The 21,421-nt window shown below is 42.8% G+C and overlaps 1 protein-coding gene across 2 annotated transcripts in view; it reads right to left on the bottom strand.

Annotated features, from left to right (window-relative positions):
- ERMP1 (endoplasmic reticulum metallopeptidase 1) overlaps window positions 1-14,568 on the bottom strand; it is a 37,775-nt gene extending 23,207 nt beyond the window's left edge. For both annotated transcript variants that reach the window (XM_018560298.1, XM_018560299.1), the window contains exons 1-4: window positions 14,297-14,568; window positions 4,512-4,813; window positions 3,957-4,084; window positions 16-121 (exon numbers count right to left, since the gene is read on the bottom strand). In XM_018560298.1, the coding sequence (XP_018415800.1) occupies window positions 16-121; window positions 3,957-4,084; window positions 4,512-4,813; window positions 14,297-14,553 (793 nt within the window). In that variant the 5' untranslated portion in view covers window positions 14,554-14,568. The remainder of the gene's footprint in view (window positions 1-15; window positions 122-3,956; window positions 4,085-4,511; window positions 4,814-14,296) is intronic.
- Between the last annotated feature and the right edge of the window lie 6,853 nt (window positions 14,569-21,421).

The raw sequence follows: 21,421 nt of genomic DNA on the forward strand, positions 1-21,421 counted from the left end.
GTCTACATACAGTACCTGTCTGAAATACCAGCTCCTTTCCCCCCACACCGGCAGCCTCCAAATTGATGAACGCACGAACGAGCTTGGCCCATGGGTGTTGAGTAATGAAACCATGGCTACCCTGAAAGGAAACAAAATACATGTCTCTTGCAATTCTGTTATATTCTAAGGAAACAGTTTTATCTTAGTGTAGGTATGCAGCAGTGTCTGCACATCTTCTTAGTTCCCTTTTAGTGCTCCAAGTAACACAATCACTCAAGAGTACTCCAATACTGACATGCCAGCCCCCATTAGGAAACCTGAACTTTCCTATCCATATGATGGGCACTAAGAAATGTGGTGTTGGAGGGGGCAGGGTCAAATGTCAACCTCCTGGTAGAAGTTAGTTTTGGCATATCACAGCGACCTGGGTTTGCAGGTTTCCATTCAAAAATGGTAAGTAATTAAGTACCCCTGCTAAAGTTTCTACAGCCACATTATCTATAACGAAGCACAAAAAAATAAATCAATAAACAATAATAAAAAAGTAAATTATATTGCTCAAATGCCCATGCTGATGTGGTTTTAACTTGGGTCAACAAGGGCATATTTGCCTGGCTCAGAGTTAAACTGGCATTATAAGGCTGAACATGAGCTGATATTAGAATCGGGACCTTTAGAAGGCCATAAAACTCTTTATTTTTAAAGGGAGAATATAACTTGCCAGCTCATAAAGCAATGTCTAAATCTCAAATTTCCTTGCATTCTTTAAAAAAAAAAATATATACTATTGTCTGTAATAAATACCTAGTATAGTATGTAATGTTTAAGCCCAACCTTTTCAAAGCTGAAATACTACCTACATAATATTATATAAATGAGAAGAATAGGAAATGCACGCTGTTGAAAAATAAAATGAATTGTACAACAAAAGGCAGCAAGGGCACACTAGATTAATGCTCTGAGCCCATCCATGTTTTAAATCATCCTTGGCTCCTACAAACAAAATGAGAGTTTATAATGACAGTTAAATGTGACACACGCGATTGAAAACCGTAGTAAAGACTCCAGCAGGTACCTTGCATTAGATATGACACACAAGAATGCCTAATCATGCATAAAGAAGAGCTACAAAAGCAAAGACTAACAATAATGCTGGAGTATGACACGCAGACACAAGGTCAAGATACACTGCCTGGCCAAAGTCACACACTCAAATATTTCATTGGACCCCCTTTAGCTATGATTACAGCACACATTCCCTGTTGCATCTTTTCAATAAAGCATATGTAATGTCATACCATTTATTTCCTCCCAGAGGTGTATACATTTTTTACCAAGATCTTGTAGTGATGATGGGGGGGGCTAGTCAGACCACAGTGTAAAGTCTACTCCAGCACACCCCAAAGATTCTCAATGGGGTTAAGGTCTGGACTCTGTGGTGACCAATCCATGTGTGAAAATGATGTCTCATGCTCCCTGAACCACTCTTTCCCAATTTGAATACGATGAATCTTGGTATTGTCATCTTGGAATATGCCTGTGCGATCAGGGTCACTCTGTATGTTCAGGTAGGCAGCGGACCTCATTATTTGGGAACATAACTAGGGCTGCAACTAACGATTATTTTCATAATCTATTAGTTGGCCAATTTATTTTTTGATTAAATCGGATAAAATAAAAAAATGAATGGCACCATTCAAAAAAAAAAAAAAAAAAGACACAAATGGAGTGTTACAAAGAAAAAAAATTGCACTGCACTGGAATGCACGGCATGTACGTTCCAGTGCAGGCAATCACACTGCGGACAGAAGGTGCACCTCCTGCAGCAAAATTTGTCGGGCTGAAACTTAAAATTACTTTTTTTTTTTAATAATTGTATGTATTATATTAGACATTTTATTTGTTTCATGGATTTCAAATAATCTCGATTGTAAAACTCCAACCAATATAATCAAATAGCCAAACTTGTATTTAAAATAACACCAAAATTGGACAAAAAAAATAATAATATTTATATATATAAAAGCCAAGTCATTAGTTTAGCATTAGCGATGAATATTGGCCCGAGAAATATTGCATGTGTAGCGCAATCGTCGTTTTGTATGTAGGTGTGCCCAGCCTTGAGTTTCTACTAGTATACACACTATCGCGGGGTTGGGGTACTTTAATTTTTTGGGGGGATATTTTTCATTTTATTTAACTCTATTTTTTTTTCATTTTTACTTACTTCATTGTAGGGATGTCTCGATACCACTTTTTCAAGACCAAGTACAAGTGCCTCTGGTCATTTAACCTATTCATGTTAGCAAGGGAGAAATGTAACTCTATTACTGCAGTGTACTGGAAGTGTGTACTTTGGATCATTTAACCTGGTACACACTTCCAGTACACTGCAGTAATAGAGTTACATTTCTCCCTGCTAACATGAATAGGTTAAATGATCCATAATACAACTACATGTTATGTACTATGGATCATGATTTATCCTATTCATGTTAGCAGGGGAGAATTGTAAATCTATTGCTGTAGTGTAGTGGAGGTGTGTGCTTTATATATGTACTACATATACGGTACACACTGCAGCAATAGATTTACAATTTTCCTCAACTAACATGAATGGGTTAAATGATCCGTAGTACAATTACATGTTATGTACTATTATGTACTATGGATCATTTAATCCATTCATATTAGCAGGGATAATAGTAAATCTATTGCTGCAGTGTGTACTCCATATGTACATATAGAGTACACACTGCAGACAATAATGTACTATTTTCCCCTGCTAATACAATAAATCGTTCTTATGAGGGACCCCAGGCCCTCACTCACTGTTAGTTGCCTCGCTGGTGAGGTTGCGCGGTGCGGGAGAGCAGCGGGGAGTCGGCGCTATTCTGGTGGGAGGAGCTTCCGGTGGGGGTCCTAATTTAGCTGGCCTGCGCCTGCCCACAGGTCCTCTGGGCAGTCGCCGGTGTTGTCGACACTGAGAACTCATCGACCTCGCATCCGGGTACTGCCAGTAGGTCAGCTACACATAAAGGACCTTGTGCGCATGCGTTGCCACTCACCGAGCCTTACACCCCCACACTGCACCTGCGTCTCTTTCTCACGGCCATTAACTTCAACTACACACAGCTCCTGTCGAGTTCAACTACCATGCACTGCGCTTGCGTGCCCTTCTCGTCGAGTTCGCAAACTATACACTGCGCTTGCGAGTATAAACCCATCAAATATACATTAATAGTGATACAACCCCAAGATAGTGAAAGAAGTATGGCCTCCCCTGTTAGCACACTCGCCCGTGGCTAGAAAGAACGTGGCCCAGCGGGGGAAGGGTCTTGTGTAATTCAACTATTAAAATAAAAACATGTTGAATTGGACAGCGCAAGCGCAGTGTATAGATCGCAAACTCGATGAGAAGGGCACGTAAGTGCAGTGCATGGTAGTTGAACTGGACAGGAGCTGTATGTAGTTAGAGAAGCTAACGGCCGTGAGAAAGGGACGCAGGCGCAGTGTGGGGGTGTAAGGCTCGGTGAGTGGCAGCGCATGCGCGGAAGGTCCTTATGTGAAGCTGATCTACTGGCAGTACCCGGATGCGACGTCAGAGGTACGCGCGTCGATGAGTTCTCAGTGTCGACATAACAGGACCAGCGCCGACGAAGAACTCCTCCCACCGGACCAGGGCCGACTCGCTTGTTTCCGCCCTAGACATAAAGTTGCTGAACCTAGACCCGACCAACTGAAGCAACCCCAGATCATAAAAAAACGTATCCAGTGGAAGGCCCTTACCCATTTATTTGCTTAGCTTAATCCAGGTAGTGACTTTTTTTGGCCAAACAGTGAAAAAAAACAAATAGGCTCAGTTGAAAATATTCAGCCCTCTGACAGCAAGAATTCCTTAAACACAAGTTAGAGTTTGATTATTCGACACCCAATGTCTATAAGTAGTATAGACTGGATGACTAGATGGATACCTGCAGGATATTTTCTTCTGCACCATTGAACAGGAATATGATTGCATGTTTCAAAGAGGCTGATGTAGTTGACAGCGATCCTAGGATTTCAAGTAGAACAGCACAGCTTACAGCATCATCACTGGCACCTGCAGAAAGCAAGCATGTATTCAGCAATAATATATGAAGTAATTTAAGACTATACTATACTATCATTTAGTCTATATTAAGTCATTTAGCACATATTTCTTTCAAACATTTCATGGACATCATTTTCCTTCATTTACCTTACGTTTATATTACTTTTCTGCTTACTTTAGCCTGTACACATTAACCTGCAATAAAGGATTTATCAGCAATTATCAATATTCTTTACTCTTTAGATAATGATAGGGAAGTTCTGTACAAGCAGAAGTCACAGTTATTTGTAAATGTGCATACAAAAGGTCAGTATTGCCTTTACTTTAGTGACGCTGCATGATGAACTTTGTTTCATCCATCAACATCCTTTATCTAATAAAGATGAGAGGTAACTTTACTATGGTTCCTAGACAAACAAGCCAAAGATAACCTTACCTGGGGTGTTGGCTACAGAGTCAAAGTGGCAGTTTGCAAGTACAGCATGCTGGGCTCCCCGTGCTGGTTCCAACTTCACAGCTATGTTAGTTATGTTATCATAGTAACTGGTGAAACCTCCAAGGAAGTTGATGCTGAATGACCCAGTAGGCCTTTGTACATCTAATGTTATCTTGTGGACTTTGTTTCTCTTCTTCTGAATGTCTCTGACCCTGTCCAATATGTAGTTGACCGCAAGGATTTCATTTGCAGGGCTCCCCACTGTCCTGGAATCAATAGCACTGATCTGCTCCAGATACGTCCTACAGTAAACAACATGGCATAAATACAATAGCCTTTACCACAAAATCATAAAAGAGAATTCTTGAAGTAGTTGATAGCTTCCTGAAGATGTGCAAAAGCAGCCAAATAGTGGCAAATATAGAGAAATCGAGATTGAAAAAGAAAGAAACACTGTATGCTCTGCTTTTAGATTCTGTCCAAAACAAGTTTGTGTGAGCTGTACTGCTGAAAAGCAGAGGAAGGAAAAGTCAAGGCACAGAAAACCACTTCCCAAACAGAAAATGTGAAGCCCACTATGAATTTTCTAGCACAGCTTTTATTGGTTTTAATTTTGTGTAATATATGTGTAATATATAGATGTGTAATATATAGATGTGTAATATATAGATGTGTAATATATAGATGTGTAATATATAGATGTGTAATATATAGATGTGTAATATATAGATATATAATATATAGATAAAAAGTTGACAACTTTTTCAATAATCGATTATAATCGATTATGTCGATTAGTTGTTGCAGCCCTAATATATATATATATATATATAAAAATTTTAACTCCTCCCCTTTTCTCTTTGCAATTACTATAGTCTTCAGAAGTCAACCAGTAAAGAAAATGATGTACCTAGAAAGTAGCTCCCTTGAGTCTGTCAGTGATTACATAAAAGAATGATAAAATCAAAGTTGCGCACAGGGAGAGAATAGCTTAGTAACATCTGTGCTCATGCTTGATGAAGAAAATGATGAATCACACTACATGCATACAAATGTAACCAGTTTTACTCCAGGGATTATTTCAGATAGAGTTACACTTCATAAATTCATTTCTACAGGGAGTCTATAAAAAAAAACACAACTTCTGCAATGGTTCTACAGGCTCCCACAACCGAGGCATAGCCTGTTTAGGCGATTAATAGAGTCCCTAAACACACCCAAACATAATCACTGGCATCTACTTCACTTCTTATCACTTATGGCTGATTGCCTCCACTATATCTAGGTTTAACAATGAATGACAAATAAGGAATATGGCCCTTCCTGTCCTGAAGCAGTTGCTAAATTCTCAAACTCTTTTCCCCTTCCTACCAACTTCAAACGTGTCCTGTTAACTTCCAATAATAAAAATAGCCTCAATTTTTCTTGCCAAGTTTCCTAGCAGTTTCCTGGTCTGCTCTAATTGATACTTTCATCCAAACGCTAAGCTACTTTGATCTAAAAGGCAGTGCTCTGTCTCTTCACTACTTTTACCATTCCATCAGTGTTCCTTTAAAAAGCATCTATTAGGGGCCAGATTTACCACTAGGCAACCTAGGTGGGTGCCTTGGGTCCAGCAGGCATCCAGATTTCTGTCCACCTCCCTACTAAAAGATACCACTGTCCTCTGAACCCCAGCGATCATTAGCTTTAGATCTTACAGAATTACAGTGGCACTGGTGGAGTCTTTCCTGGCTTCCTCCTCAATCCTCTACATGCAGCTGATTGTAATTTAGCTTTTGAGCTGCCTTTCTCAACCAGGGTGCCGTGGCACCCTGGATTGCCTTCAGCATTCCTCAGGGATGCCTCGAAATGTTAGTTCAGCATTATACCTTTCCATGGAGTAGACAGGCTTCTAATGTGAAGGGGTACTCTGATGTGAAAGGAGGGGGCAGTTTCTGATGTGAAGAGGGCTTCTGATGCAAGGGGGGGGGCTTGTAATGTGATGGGGGGACTCTGATGTGAAGGGAGAGGACTCTGATCTGAAGGGGCTTCTAATGAAAAAGGCAGAATTGCACGGGGTCTCCCCATGAACTCCATACCAAACCCCTAGATGGGATAAGTGTCTGAGATGGATTTTAGAAGTGCCACATGTTTTTTACATTTTAGACTGTTGTGACTCAGGATTTTGCATGTTTGTAAAGGGTGCCGTGGCTGAATAAAGAGAAAGGGAAATGCTGCTCTACAAACAGGTAAGTGGGGCGCAAAGGTACAGCTCAAAATGTCTGCACTTAACCAGAAGTCTGGTTTATAATAAAGGAACAAGTGTACCCAGTAGAGCTGCAGCTAACGATTATTTTCAAAATCGATTAGTTAGCTGATTATTAAGTTCGATTAATCGGATAAAAAATAAAATCAAATAAATGGCTCCAGTGATGGACTACTAGTTTGTATTGAGTGTAGTCCATCACAGGAGCAAGCTTGGAGCGGTGGAAGTAAAAAAGAAAAACAAAATTGTGGTGTGCAATATAGTGAAATGAAAAGTGTAACATTATACAGCAATGAATGCAGAATGGCACTGGCTATAGAGGACTACAAAACCCAGCAAAAATACATTATACAGCACAATACCAGCTAGTGGTATTCGGCATTGCACCACTGTATAATGTATTCCTGGGAGTTAACGATTAATCGACAGTTTAATCGTTAATTTCCGCACCCCTAATATAGATAGATAGATAGATAGATAGATAGATACATATACACACACACAGCAATGTATATATACAGTGATAGGATTGTTTTTTACAATGTAGGCTTCCCAGCCAATCAGCTTTGAGCCGGCCAAACAGCATGGAACCGGCTTCCTGGCCAATCAAGAAGCCAGACGGCGGGTAATGACACGCCGCCCGGCTTCCCGATTGCCCGGCAAGCAGACTCCATGTTACGGAAGTACCGGTATTGGTAATCCGTATCGGAGAGTACCGAAAAAGATAAATATCGGTACTCAATACCGAAAAAACGGTATCGGTGCATCCCTAAAAATAGGGGTTTTTTAGGAATTTTGAAAATGTGGCTTTTCCATAATTTCCTGTTACCTATTAGACTGGGTCCTCAGGTTTGGTTTCTGCTATGCCCCGCCTTATTCACAGTACAGTATGTATGTGTACTTTATATTGTGAAGTGTTACAGTGTATCAAGGTAACAATTCTTCCATCAACTGAAATTCAAGCTGCAGACAACCCTACTACACCTAACATTCACTTTACCAAATACAACCATCATCATTATGTGGAAAATGTGGCCTTTACTGATAGCAGCCTAAAATAGTCCTTATTTTGCAGTTCTCAGAACATTAAGCTAAAGGGCACGAGTCAAATATTTGTCTCTAGTGTGAATGTTGACATGTACAAATCAAACAGCAGGATGGTAAGTACAAACTATGACTTGGGAGATAGGTACTAACCCCAACAATTTTTTCTGGCGTGTCAAGTCATAACTTCTCATCCATACATACCCCATCGAACAGTGCTTATCATCTTAAAGTATATATGCTTTTACTAAAGACAGTGTTTACAAAGTTCCATCGGGTATGTCACGTACCCCTTTGGCTTGTGGCTGCTTATCGGTACCCTTACTTGCATTTAAATGTTCTCCAAGTAAACCCCTATTCTTTTAGGCAACTAAACTACTTGTGTGCCCTTTATGTATGATGTGTTATTTCCTGCTGCTCTAAACTATTTTGCTGAAATTAATTTAAGAACAGACGTACCCACTAAGGTACAGGTACGGCTTGTTGAGATCTTGTGTGGGAGAATGTAGAACGGCCAGACACCCACACACAGCTCCTTCTTTACAGAAGTCTACAAACTGTGCTGCATCAATGAAATTACACACAAATTACACCCTTTTGTTTTAGAATACTGACCAATTTTCCCTGCTAGAACTCAAAATGTTTGAACCCGAAATTGTTCTACCATGCTGTAATCAGCAGACACCTTAATCATATACCGATTGTTCTGAAATATGCCTTTTGTCTTCATAATGCAGCTGGTGTTAGGTGAGGTGTCCGCCGATGATTCGTTTTACCACTTAACAGTCCTCTATATTTCCTTGCTTGCTGTTACCATCATGTTAAATGGGGGCGGCTGGAATGAGAATGAGCAGTTTTCAGTGGTCGATGGCCGAGACAAAATGCAAGCGGCACCCCAGGAACCACCTTATAACCAGCCATTTATGAACTGTTTTTGCACTCACTCATTTTATACCCAGCAGTAAATGGATGACTGGCTGCTGGACTGCAGTTTCACTCCCTACCAAGACTGTCCATCGTAGTTTAACGTGCCAGACATGAGATGTAATGTCAAATGCAGACTTTTGTATCTGAAAACGACCATATAACCATAAGGCGGAGAAAAAAATAAAAATAAATATCAGGTTTCCATTGCACAATCTAGGAACCAATCTTGTAATAAAACTAAAGCTTCACTCTCTAGAAGTTAAGTGTGATGTTGAAAATCCACCTACATGGCTGCAATCCAGAGGAGGTCTTCTGTAGAGTTTGGCTACTGCCAGCTTGTTCTCAGTTTTGCAACTTTCCGTTCCCTAAACACTTCTCCATGACATGCATTTTAAATTAGTTAGTCAACCCTACAGTAATCTGTGGGAATTGCCTTCTACCCAGCCTACTGCAATGACTAACGTTTAGGATGCAGGAGATTGTACAACAAGCGATCTGTAACTAAGTGTAATAAAAAAAAATAATAATAATTCCCACCGCTTATACCTACTAGTGCCAGCATGGTCAACAGATAAAAAAAGGAACAGAGCAGGGAACATGGGCGTCTGGCACCCTTCAGCCAGATAGCAAGGATAAGAGTCACTATCAATGGTTATTCTATGTGTTAATTTAGTGTTGCACTTAGGGCTGTAACCAACAAATCGATTAATTGATAATCGATTATGAGAATAGTTGTCAACTATTCTCATTATCATTTAGTTGGGTTCCCTAGCTCTCTCCTCCATGCTGGGAGGAGGGCATAGTTGGTTGGATCCCCTAGCTCTCTCCTCCATGCTGGGAGGAGGGCAGAGCAAGCAGTGGGAGGGTTCAACAGCCAGCCTGTTATTGGCTATTGCACTAGTCCACTACCTGCTGTATTTACATTCAGCTGCCATCTGCAGAATCTTGTAACTGGCAGCTGTCATCTCCTGGCTGAAGCTATTCAAGCGCCATGTGCTTACAATACAATTACTGAAAAAATAATAATAATTATGAAATGTGGGAAAAAGTAATTTCCGTTTTCGCCCTGACAAATTCTGTTGCGGGAGGTGCGTTGCCGTGCCATTCATTTCAATAGCACCCCAAACGCACTTTCCAGCCACAGTGTGATCGCCTGCATTGGAACACACGGTACCGCAATGCTGAGCATTCCAGTGCAGTGTGATTGCAAACCATTGTGCATAGTTTTATTCTGAAGTAAACAATGTGTTTGTAACACTGCATTTGTGTATTTCATTTTAAAATTAAAAGGATGGAATTTTTTTTTTCGGGAAAAAAAAAAATTTAAAAAAAAAATCGGCCAACTAATCAATTATGAAAATAATCATTAGTTGCAGCCCTAATTGCATTAATAGGGCTTTGACTGTTGATGATCCCTTACTTGCCATGCACCAGTAGAATTACTTTCAATGTTCTATTGGTTAGGGGGGTTTCAGCAACATTCATTTTTGATCACAGTAGCGAGGAAAATTAAAATTACGGGATGGCAATTTTTTTCTCATTTCTTATACAAAAGAAATAAATTCTAACCGGGAATGTGTTTTTCTTTCAGAAAAAAAATGGTACATATTGTAATGCGCACGTGCTAGACACAACAGAAACCTGTTTGATACTTCTGGTATTCCATTCAAGAAGCTGGTCTGGATGACATATCGAAGAGCTTTCAAACTAAATTAATTGACTCAATGCATCATCGAACATTCTGACAAATTATTTCAAACAAAATTCTAACAGTGTATGGCCAGCTTACCCTTTCCTTGCCAACGATGTAAGGCATAGGGCAGAAGAAAAATATTTCCAGCTGGCCAGCTCAGTTTGCCTTACGTCACTAGCATTCATCCTTCTGCTATAAGCTTATGGCCGAACTTCAAAACTAACACCAGAGTGATCAGTACTGATCACTCTGGTGTTTATTCATAAACTGAGGAGATAGTAAGCGTTACCATGTCCCCAGTTATGAATGAACAGGAAGCACTACACGTCACTTCCTGTTCATTCATGACTGGGTACATAGACACTGTCTGCTCAGTTTATGAATGGACAGAAGCAATTCAGTTAGTTAAGAGGTTTCCTGTCCATTCATAACTGGGGAGATAGTAAACATACTATGCCTCCTCAATCTGTGAATAAACAGGCGTGCTCCCTGAGTGCTGGGGGCTGCAGAAAAAGAGATTGAAGACTCCTGTGCTTTTAGGAACTGTAAGGTTCGGTGTGTGTGTGTGGGGGGGAGGGGGGGCGCTCTTTTAAAACTCTGACAGCAGTTTAAAATTAAAAAAAGTGAAAAACTGCAAAAATTGTGTGGCCAGCTGAGGTTAAAAGTGGTGCACAGGGCCTGGCAGAGAGGGAGTTAAAAGGATGTCACCCAGTGAAGAAAATAAATAAATAAATAAAACCAGTCATCAGAAAATGACAAGTTCCTGAGAATTATAAAATGTGAAAAGCAAAAAGATAGAAAATAATGTGAAAATAACTGATATTTTCAAATGTGAGAAGAGATACAAAGCAATCTGAAAGTAACTGAAAGACTTGCATGTAGGGAAGTTATGTGCCGTACAGTGTGAAATGGATTCTTTCTACACCTGTGACCTTGCATTCAACAGAAACTAAAAACGTGTGAATTAATTCAAATCGGCCTCTGATCAGGAATGCAATCTGCCAAACCCTCTACAGGGAGCAGATAATGAATATGCATGCACAATAGAGATAAAACTGCACTGCCTGGTTGGGCTGGTTTGTTCTTGCACAGGAATTGGCAGGATAACAATAGTGGATGTATGTAGAAGGTTATCCCCTGCAATAAATGGAGCACAGGTCTCAGAGTAATGAGACGTGAACAGGAAATCAATATGAACTGTACACTAAGCTGTCAGCAATGTACCACTCCTGGCAGACATTCTGTCCATATACTGTATGATGTGTATAAACACTTAGACCCCGTTCACATTGAGCGATTTATCGCGCGGTAATTCCCGCGATATCGCGGCAATTTACCGCGCGATATCGCTCTCCAATGCTTCTCAATGGGGCAAAAGGTCCTGCTGTCGCGGGTCGTGTGTCGCTACCGCGGGACCCTTTTTGGAGAGGATTTAGCCGCGATTTAAGCTTGCTTAATGCAAGCATTTGCCCGATATCGCGCAAAATGCAAATCACGCGACAAACGCGCGATTTGCGAACCGCTCAATGTGAACAGGCTCTAAAAAGGTGCCCACACACTGGTTGAATTTCTGTAGATTTCTTATGTACCGGACAAAATTTGCACAGTGTGTGGGGCTGTCAGCTCCATTTCAGCCACCATTCATCAATCAACACCTGTCAGAATGCAATGCAAACAGTGGCAATTCCTCGATCGACACGACACGCTGTTTGTGTTGGAGGATTGGGTCATTTATTTTCGTTCAGCCCGCAGGTTGAACGAAAATAAATTGACAGGTGTATGGCCAGCCTTAGACAGGTAGATTTTTTATATGACATTTTTTACGCCCTCTGAAAAGCATTCTAGCATTCGTCTAGCAACGTCTAGCATTCGGTAATGGATGGAGAGCCGGACAGTTGCATGAGAGAGGGGGGGGACCTGGCGGCATACCTTAGCTCACCAGATGAAAGTCCCCTCCTCTCTTTGCCGGCATCCAGCACCAAGATGGCCGCTGGCAGTGACGTGTGTAAGTACGTCACGTGTAACGTAATGACATACACGCAGGGCCTGGTGATGCCCCTAGTGTGGCCCCATCAGGACCGATGTGCTCGACAAATGTCAATTTTTCAATTGACTTCTGTCGAGGGAAAGGAGCCGTTCCGAAAATCCCAACAGTGATAGCCAATCAGCCACTGTATGGGTATTCCGACAGTGGCACACTGCAGCCCAGCGGAGGGGATTCGATTTCTGCAAGTGTATGTAAACTCTAACAATGAACGTCTCGTATTGACTCCCTTTTGCTTTGTTAAATATAACCGTGAATGCATTATTAGATCTTTAATTGCAATTGAATGCATTATCTAATCTTTGATTAGATCTTTTTCAAACGCCAAGGAAAATTATTATTAAAGCCTTGCCGTGCGGGGGTAGCCCCCCTCCAAGGTTTAATAATCATTTTCCTTGGAGTTCTAAAAAGATCTAGAAGTGCTCGTTTTGGTCTAGGGAGGAAAATAATAAAGTTACACTCACCTGATCCTCGCACTCCCTACACCCAGTCTCTACAAAGCAGCGGTCTAAGGTCCCAGAGTCTTCACTTTCTATACACAGTGTATAGGATGTGAGGACAACAAGGGACATACCATTGCTGCTGGAGGAGAGAGGCTTTAGGGACAAGGGTAGCGGGCAGGTGGCTCCAAGGTTCAGGGAGTATAACCTTTTTTTCAGCAAATAGACAAAAAGGAGCATTTAACCCTTGCAGTGCGGGTAGCCCCACAGCAAAGGTTAAGAAAAATGTTGTCTAGGGCCTTGGTTCTCAACTGGTGGGTCGTGACCCAAAAGTGGGTCGCAACCCTGTGTTCAGTGGGTCGCCTTCCACTTTTCTAGGTGGGAGGCTCCTCTGCCTTCCCCTAGCGCAGCACTATCAGTTCTCACGCCAGACAACCATTCAAAATATGCTGCCCGGTGCCGAGTGTCAGCTTGAGGTGGGATGGGCTGGGGTTATGGCCATGAGGGAGCTCCATTCATACTTGCATTCCCTACAGCACCTTCACATGTCCTGTAGAGGTGCCTGGACCGGAGTGATGTCACATTCTGGCTCCTGGCACCTCTACAGGTGATGCACATATGGATGGCGCTCCGTCATAGCACATTCTGGTGTGGGAGTACATTGCATTGCCATTAATTTGAATGGCATCCCAAATGCATCTCCCACCCACAGTTCTATCGCCCCCATCGGAACGCGAGGTACCACATGCCGTGCGTTCCATTGCTGTTCAACTTGGGTCGCGACTTAATGACCAAGGACAAATGTGGGTCCTGAGGTTACACCGGTTGAGAACCACTGTTCTAGGGGATGGAGTAAAGCAGATTTACTGAGCAGATCCCCACTTCCATAAGCTCCCTATGGGTTGTTAGATTGGTCCCCACAGACTCTATTTCCCTCACTCCAGTGGTCAGAGACCCATTGACATCATCAATTGTGATATATGAGGATGCCAAGGGACAGTCCACAAGCCTGAGTAGATGTGGAATGAGGTGGGCACCGACCACTACAGGAGTGGGGATCAGGTAAGTAAATCTGTTTTCCCCCGCTCCCCAAGACATAACCAACCCTTACAATACAGGGGCAGCCCCACGGCAAGGGGAGTTCTTTGGAAGAGACAGGCTTTCCAGGAAGTGTGTGGTCATAATGCACAGAGATAATGGATGTATGTAGAAGGTCATCCCCTGCAATGAATGTCCAGCCATGCACAGGAAATCAGTGTATAACTCCAAGGTCTATACAATGTGATGTATATAAACACGAAGGAAGCACAGCCTGATCTTTGGCTGCTCGTACATTCTTCATAGACATGAATCACCCATACACAGTGCACGGCTGTCACTGAGCCTCACCTGGCAGTGCTGGCATTGAACTCGCTGGTGCGGGCGCCCGGTGTCACCAGTTGTCGCAGGGAGAGGTGCACCAGTCCTCTTATCCCGAGCACATAGAGGAAGAGCAGAGCAGGGATACCCGCACCGAACACCAACGAGCGGCTCCGCGTCTTCCGCTCATTGCCGCTGTTCTCCTCCCGCCGGTTCCCGTGCCCCGAACCCACCACATTGTGCCGGGACCTGCGAACAGCCAACCCCGAACCTGCCTGCCGCTCCATGCCTGAAATACACAAGCCCCGCCTCTGGCTGCCATGACGACCGCCAGCCAATTACGGAGCGCCTGTCATTGATCCAGCCAATGGGTGAGTCGTCTGGGCCCGCTGACAGACAGATAATGGTCAGGTTGTCCATACTGGCGAATGACAGGCGGCTCGGAGGGTCACACTGTGATATTACTAGAGGATTCATTCATTGGCTGGGCGGGAGCTAGAGTGTGTACAGTACATGCGGCACAGCCTGTTAACGGGGCTAGTAAGTGCCCAGCCGAAGTTTGCAAGGCATTGAAGCGGAGCATATAGTGCGCCGTGGTATGTGTGCGGAAATGCAGCTAAAAGCTCTATTGCCGCCAAAAGTTACAGTTTAACTTTGCACATAGTGGGGAAAGGTTAGAGTCTCTGACAGGTGTTTATTGCCCTCTGTTTACCTGCTGAGGAGATTTATCCTCACTTCCTGTCAGGAAATAATGGGAAATTTCTGCAGCGGGGACACAAAATACAAATACGTTTTAGTAGTGAGGAAAGGTTAAAGGCTTGTTATGCTTTTTGCAATAAGTAAAACAAAAATGCACCTGTATTGCAAAAATAAAAAAGATGTCATTTTTTGCATTGCAGCTTTCAGTGGACCATGAATGCAAGGCTTTGGCTTCTGCAGACTCTTTTTTTTTCAGCCATAACAGAGTACAGACCTTCATTACTGTTGGAAATACAGCAGCATATACTGAGCTGTAGATGGCGCTGTAGTACTACTACTCATACACTCCCTTGTTATCTCTCGTCTTGACTATTGCAACTCCCTCCTCATTGGCCTTCCACTACACAGGCTATCCCCCTTCAGTCTATCATTAATGCAGCTGCTAGACTCATTCACCTAACCAACCACTCAGTGTCTGCAACCCCCCTCTGTATATCCCTACACTGGCTTCCAATAGCCCAAAGGATCAAATTCTAAATATTACTGACCGTTCACTTATAAAGCCATCCACAACTCTGCCCCCAGATATATCTCAAACCTGGTCTCAAGGTATCACCCTAACCACCCCCTCCGCTCTTCAAATGACCTTCTGCTTTCCAGCTCCCTCATCAACTCCTCCCATACTCGCCTCCAGGACTTTACTAGAGTCTCTCCCATTCTATGGAACTCTCTACCCCAACCTGTCCGTCTATCTCCCACTCTGACTGCCTTTAGGCGATCCCTTAAGACTCGTCTCTTCAGGGAAGCCTATCCCACCTCAACCTAACCACTGTACCATCACGTTCTCAAACAATCATCCCCACACAGCTACCTCCTTATGTATCACTTGCCCCTCCCTTTTAGATTGTAAGCCCTCAGGAGCAGGGCCCTCCTCACCATCTTGCCTTGAATTGTATTGTGACTGTAATGTCTTCCTTATATTGTCAAGCGCTGTGCAAACTGTTGGCGCTATATAAATCCTGTATAATAATAATAATAGTACAATGTTACTCTCTATGTGCATGCTTATCTATCATACACAGGAAGTTGTTTTTCCTATATACTGTATATGTTTCCTGTATAATGCTGTATTCTGATATAATATTCTCCTAAGCAAGTAAAACTTAATTCAGCATTCCTCAATATCTCAGTGCTTCATCTAAACACATAACCAACAACATTATGGGACTGGAGGAAGTTATCGCTGGATTAGAATGGTGCTGGTGTCATTGAAATCTGTTTCTCAACTGAAAAGATTAATGCCCACTTCCTGTACCAGTAACCATGCAGGAAGTGAGGGGAAATCTCCCCAACAAGGAAACAGTAATGACAACCTGGCAATGGTTCTAACTCTTTCCTGTGCTGTCTCTATCCCCATTTCCCCTCATTTCCTCTCCAATGACCACAAAGGATTTAAGGGTGAATCTCCCAAGGTTATAAACTAGAGGTGCACCAAAATGAAAATTTCAAAACGAAACCGAAATTAAAAAAAAATGTCAGGCTGAAACCGAAAATGTTTTTTACTTTAACTTTTTCCTTTTTAAAAAACTTTTTTATTTATTTTTTATAAACGTTTTGATTTTTTTGAATTTATTAGTATTAACCACCTGCTGTCCGGCCGTTGTAATTAAAAGGCCGGACAGGGGCTTCTTGAATGCGGGTGGGCGTTTTTAAACGTCCCATCCCGCCCCGCTCGTGCCCGCCGCTAGGCGGTGCGCACGAGCGGGAAATCAGCCTGCAATGTAAACAGCCGGCGATGGCTGTTTACATACAAGCGTTCGGGCGTCTGTAGAGACGCCCGATCGCTTGTAATATGCGTGCGGGTGTACGGCCCCCTCCGCCACAGCCGCTGCTGACGCTGGAGGTCAGTACACGAGCTCCATTTGATCTCTTCGGAATGCAGGAAGTGATGTGTTTTACATCACTTCCTCATTCCTCTGTCACTCTCCGGTACAGAAACCGGAGAGAAGCTGGTGAAGCAGGTCTCTGGGGGTCCCTAGGTGACAGGGGTCTTGGAGACCCCTGATGTCTCCATAAAGAGGACCTGTCACTGAATATTGGCTATCACAAAGGGGGCTTGTTAGTCCCCTATGTGATAGCAATATAGCTAAGTGAAAAAAAATGTTTAAAAGAATTAGTTATAAAAAAATAAAAATCACATATAAAGGTAATAAAAAAATGTTTTAGGTCCCCTGCCCCCACATACACATGCAAACATGTGTCGAGTGTGCCTAAGTGCGTAAACGACGATTACATCCATTGCACCGCACATGTTACGTATCGCCGTGAACGTCGCAGTGAGAGCAATAATTGTAGGCCCATCAATCACTGATAACACTAAACTGATGAGCGGTAAAAGCTTTTAAAGCGTCGCCTATGGCCAATTTTGGGTATGGTAGTTTTTGCGAGTTTGCGGACGCACGCAATTTGAAAGCTTGACATGTTTGGTGTCTATTTACCCGACGTGACCCCGCCTTTTATATTTTGGCAAAAATTTGGGTAATAATAACTGTTTTATAACATAACGTAGTGATAACAGGTTTTCTGTACTTTTTTCATTTTATAGTAAAAAATAAAACCCCCAGTGGTGAATAAATACCACCAAAAGAAAGCTCTATCTGTCCCCAAAAAATGGTATGAAATTCATTTCAGTACAGCGTTACATGACTGAATAAACGTCAGTCAAAGAACCGCAGCGCTGAACACTGAAAAATAGCCTGGCCAGGAAGGGGGTATAAACACTCCGGTCAGCAAGTGTTCAATTCATTTTTTATTAAATATTTTTATTTTTTACTTTACTTTTAGGGGCTTCGGGGAAATATTAGGGGCCTAAACAGACCCCTGATATTTCCCTTTTAAAATAAAAAGAGAGCTTTGAGAACAATCTCTTTTTTTGCTTCCCCTGTTATCAATGAGCAGGAATCCTCTATGAGTGTTCCTGTTCATTGATAACATGAGTACATTGTTTGTTTACTATAACTACAATTATGAATGAACAGGAGGTGATGTAGATCACTCCCATTCATTCATAATTGAGGATATAGTTAACATACCAGGTCCTCAATTATGTACAAACACTCAGCGATCACTGATCGCTGAGTGTTTGCACCTTGCTCTCCTCTCTGACAGCTGTCACAGGAGGCTGAGCGAGCGGTGCAGGAGGACAGCTCATCCTCCTGTGACAGCGTGGGCTGTCTCCGCCCCCACAGCGCTCTGCGGACTGTGATAGGAGGCTGAGCGGTGTGGGAGGAGAGACGCTGGCCGCTCACAGCACTCTCCTCCCGCAGCGCTCGGCTGTCTGTCACACTTTCTCTCCTCCCCGCTGGAACACAGAGCAGCGCCCAGCGGGGAGGAGAGAAAGCAGGGATGCGCCGATGTATCGGCACAAAAATGGCACTTTCGGCATTTAGCCAAAAGTGCCATTTTCGGCCGATATATCAGTGCATCCCTAGTTAGCACCAATTCAGAGATGATTTGAGGATCTACAGCTGAGTGATACACAAATAAGAGACATTTCTGTTAATAGTTAAGGTACTCGAATGTACTTTTAAGATTGAACTCCTGATGTGAATGTGCACTGTGTAAAGCGCTGCCTAAAAATTGTCAGCGCTATATAAATACCAATAATAAATAAATAAAAACTCCTGAGTATAGTGTCACTGTCTAGTTTTCACAAATTTGACTGCATAAGCGGAAATGCACTTCAATGTCTACAGATCGGCCTTCACATCACATGTTACATTTCCAGAGCCCCAGGACATACTATTTAAAGGCAAAGGAAACCAGCAGTCATAGGACAAAGCTGTAGGTACTCATCTTTGTGTTAAATATACTCCCTGGAATTCTTAGCAAGTCACAGACACTCATTAGTAATCAGTCTCCCATCCATCCATGCAACCAATGGCACAATTTGTGACAGATTTATGTACCGGTCAGTGGTGTGTATGAATCTGTTGCAGAATCGCCTCACACAGAATATTGTCCCCGGCACAATGTTTCCATGTGCCACACAGTTTACTCCAACAGAAAAGAGATCTTATATAGTGTTGGGCTCAATGTTCGAGCCGACTGTGAGTTCCACTCGAACATTGGCAGTTCGTGTGAACTGTCATGGTGTTCCCGTACACAGGGCGCTGCGCCTTGTGAGCCCTGATTGGCTAAAGCCTTGCACCTGACCATAGGTCAGGTGCAAGACTTTGCCCAATTAGGGCACAGAGAACTGTGCCCAATCATGGCTCACCTGTTACAACTGTAAACAGTTGGGCGGAGCTAGCTGTCACTGCTAGCTCCGCCCAAATGTTTATATGTTACCGGCATTTGTCAAAATCCCATTATGCGGCGGGTGTTCGTTGCAGCGGACGGGACGGCGGTCGTCGTTTTATTATTATTATTTTTATTTTATTTTTTATTTCGCCGAGTCGTCGTCGTGGACAATGCTGGACTTTTTATTTACAATTGTATTTAACCCTTTAGTGAATGGGTATGGGTACAAGTACCCCTTACTCATTCAGAAGGGGGGGGCGTACCCTGATGTGAATAGGTTCCCTGCCCGCACCCCCACAACCAACACCCCAGGGCTTGTGGGGAAGAAGCCCCTGTCCCCATCGGCATGAGGGCATGTGGCCTGGTATGGGAAGGGGGGGCACACTCGTCCCCCCCTTTCCGGCCCTGCCAGGCCTATGCTCGGATCAAGGGTCTGGTATGGAATTTTAGGGTGGACCCCACATTTTTCTCCCCCATTTTTGGGGGTGGGGTTTCTCCTTAAAATTCCTACCAGACCTTAAGGGTCTGGTAGGGACTTTAAGGGGGAACCCCCACACACTTTCTTTTTTGTTTTTTTACACAGGGTCCCTCCTAAATATTCCTACCAGACCTTAAGGGTCTGGTATGACTTTTGGGGGGAACCCCACGCTTTTTTTAAATGGGGTCCCTCCTAGCATTCCTACAAGACCTAAAGGGTCTGGTATTGTTTGCTGCAGCAGGTTCTATACATCGTACAGATCCGTCACTTTACAGGCAGTTTAAGGGGACCCCCCAGGCACGATATTTAAAGGAATTTTTCATTTTTATTCTTACCATTTAAGTGATGTTAAAAACACTGCTCCTTAAAAAATGGTATTTTTTAAAAGTGTTTTTTTCATTGACTCCTGTCCCCCAGGGCAGTACCCTTTTATGGCCAATGACTTGCACATCAGCCCTCTTAAAGGGGAGAATTGTTTTTGAAAGTTCTACCCCCATAGACTTGCATTGAGTTCGAGTTCAAACTTTTTTGGTGTTCTAAAGTTCGAATTCGAACCCAACTTGGACCTGTTCGGCTTATAACTAGTCTTATATACTCCACTTTTCTTATGACTGATATGGCAATATTACTTACTGATTCTGTTGCAGCAATAGCACCACAGTGTGAAAACACACAAATGCACAAATAAAAATATAGTCCCACCACTTACATTTAGTGACTGATTACAGGGTTTTAAGTGGTTGGATAGACATTTGTTGAACTATGTCAGCAGATTTATTTTAATTTTTTTCATGGCAGCGTTTTTAACTCAGCCTTGGATATTTCAGAGGAAAGGCTGCACGCTGTAAACCCATGACCATCATGAGAACGAAGATCAGCCGGACTGAAAATATGTGGTTTGTTGAAGGCTGTGCCTGTGGAATTCTACCATATGATACTGTGTGTAAAGGAATGCAAGCTCCTAAAGGATCAGTCCACTGAAAACTTTCAAGCTACATTTTTCATGTAGTGCACTTACATTGCAGTATGTTTTAGTTGCATTAACATAGAGTACATAAGTACCACAGTGGGTCCTGACCATCTAGCAATCCACTCAGAGACAAGCAATTATCTCCCCATCCAATATTCTCATGAGGATATCTCCCATACTATGGCTATTTATGAAAACCCTTTATAAGTGAAACATAGAGCCTGCAATTGCTAAGCTCTGCTGGTAATGCTAGTTGCTGGTCTGTCAAGCTGACCCTTTTGCTTCAATACTTTACATTCACAGACCCACGGCCCTTTGCATATAGGGACATCAGACATTTCTCTGATTTTCCTGGCCTGCACATGTGTTTCAGGTCAGTGACAGTACTAGATATCTTCAGTCTCTCAGGTTGAATGAGAGCCAGTGTCTCTCAAGCCAGAAGACTAAGGACATATTGTGAGTGCAGGGCATCATGTACCCACAGACTGAGGGGCCATTTGACTCAGTTTAATGAAGCAGAGTGTGCTAGTCCTCTCATCACGGCAGTGGTGCTGTCTACCTCACTAAGAACTAGCCAGCCTGGAAAAGAGGCAGAGGGTGCTTAGGTGTAGTCGGCCTGAAGACATCTGAAAAAGGTAAGTATAACATTAAAAACACAAATTAATACAAATATAGGTGGCAGTATTATTTTTTTGGGCGGGGGGGG

This window comes from Nanorana parkeri, unplaced genomic scaffold, assembly GCF_000935625.1.
Source record: "Nanorana parkeri isolate BGI_ZX_2015 unplaced genomic scaffold, ASM93562v1 scaffold447, whole genome shotgun sequence".
In the NCBI taxonomy this organism is placed as follows: domain Eukaryota; kingdom Metazoa; phylum Chordata; class Amphibia; order Anura; family Dicroglossidae; genus Nanorana; species Nanorana parkeri.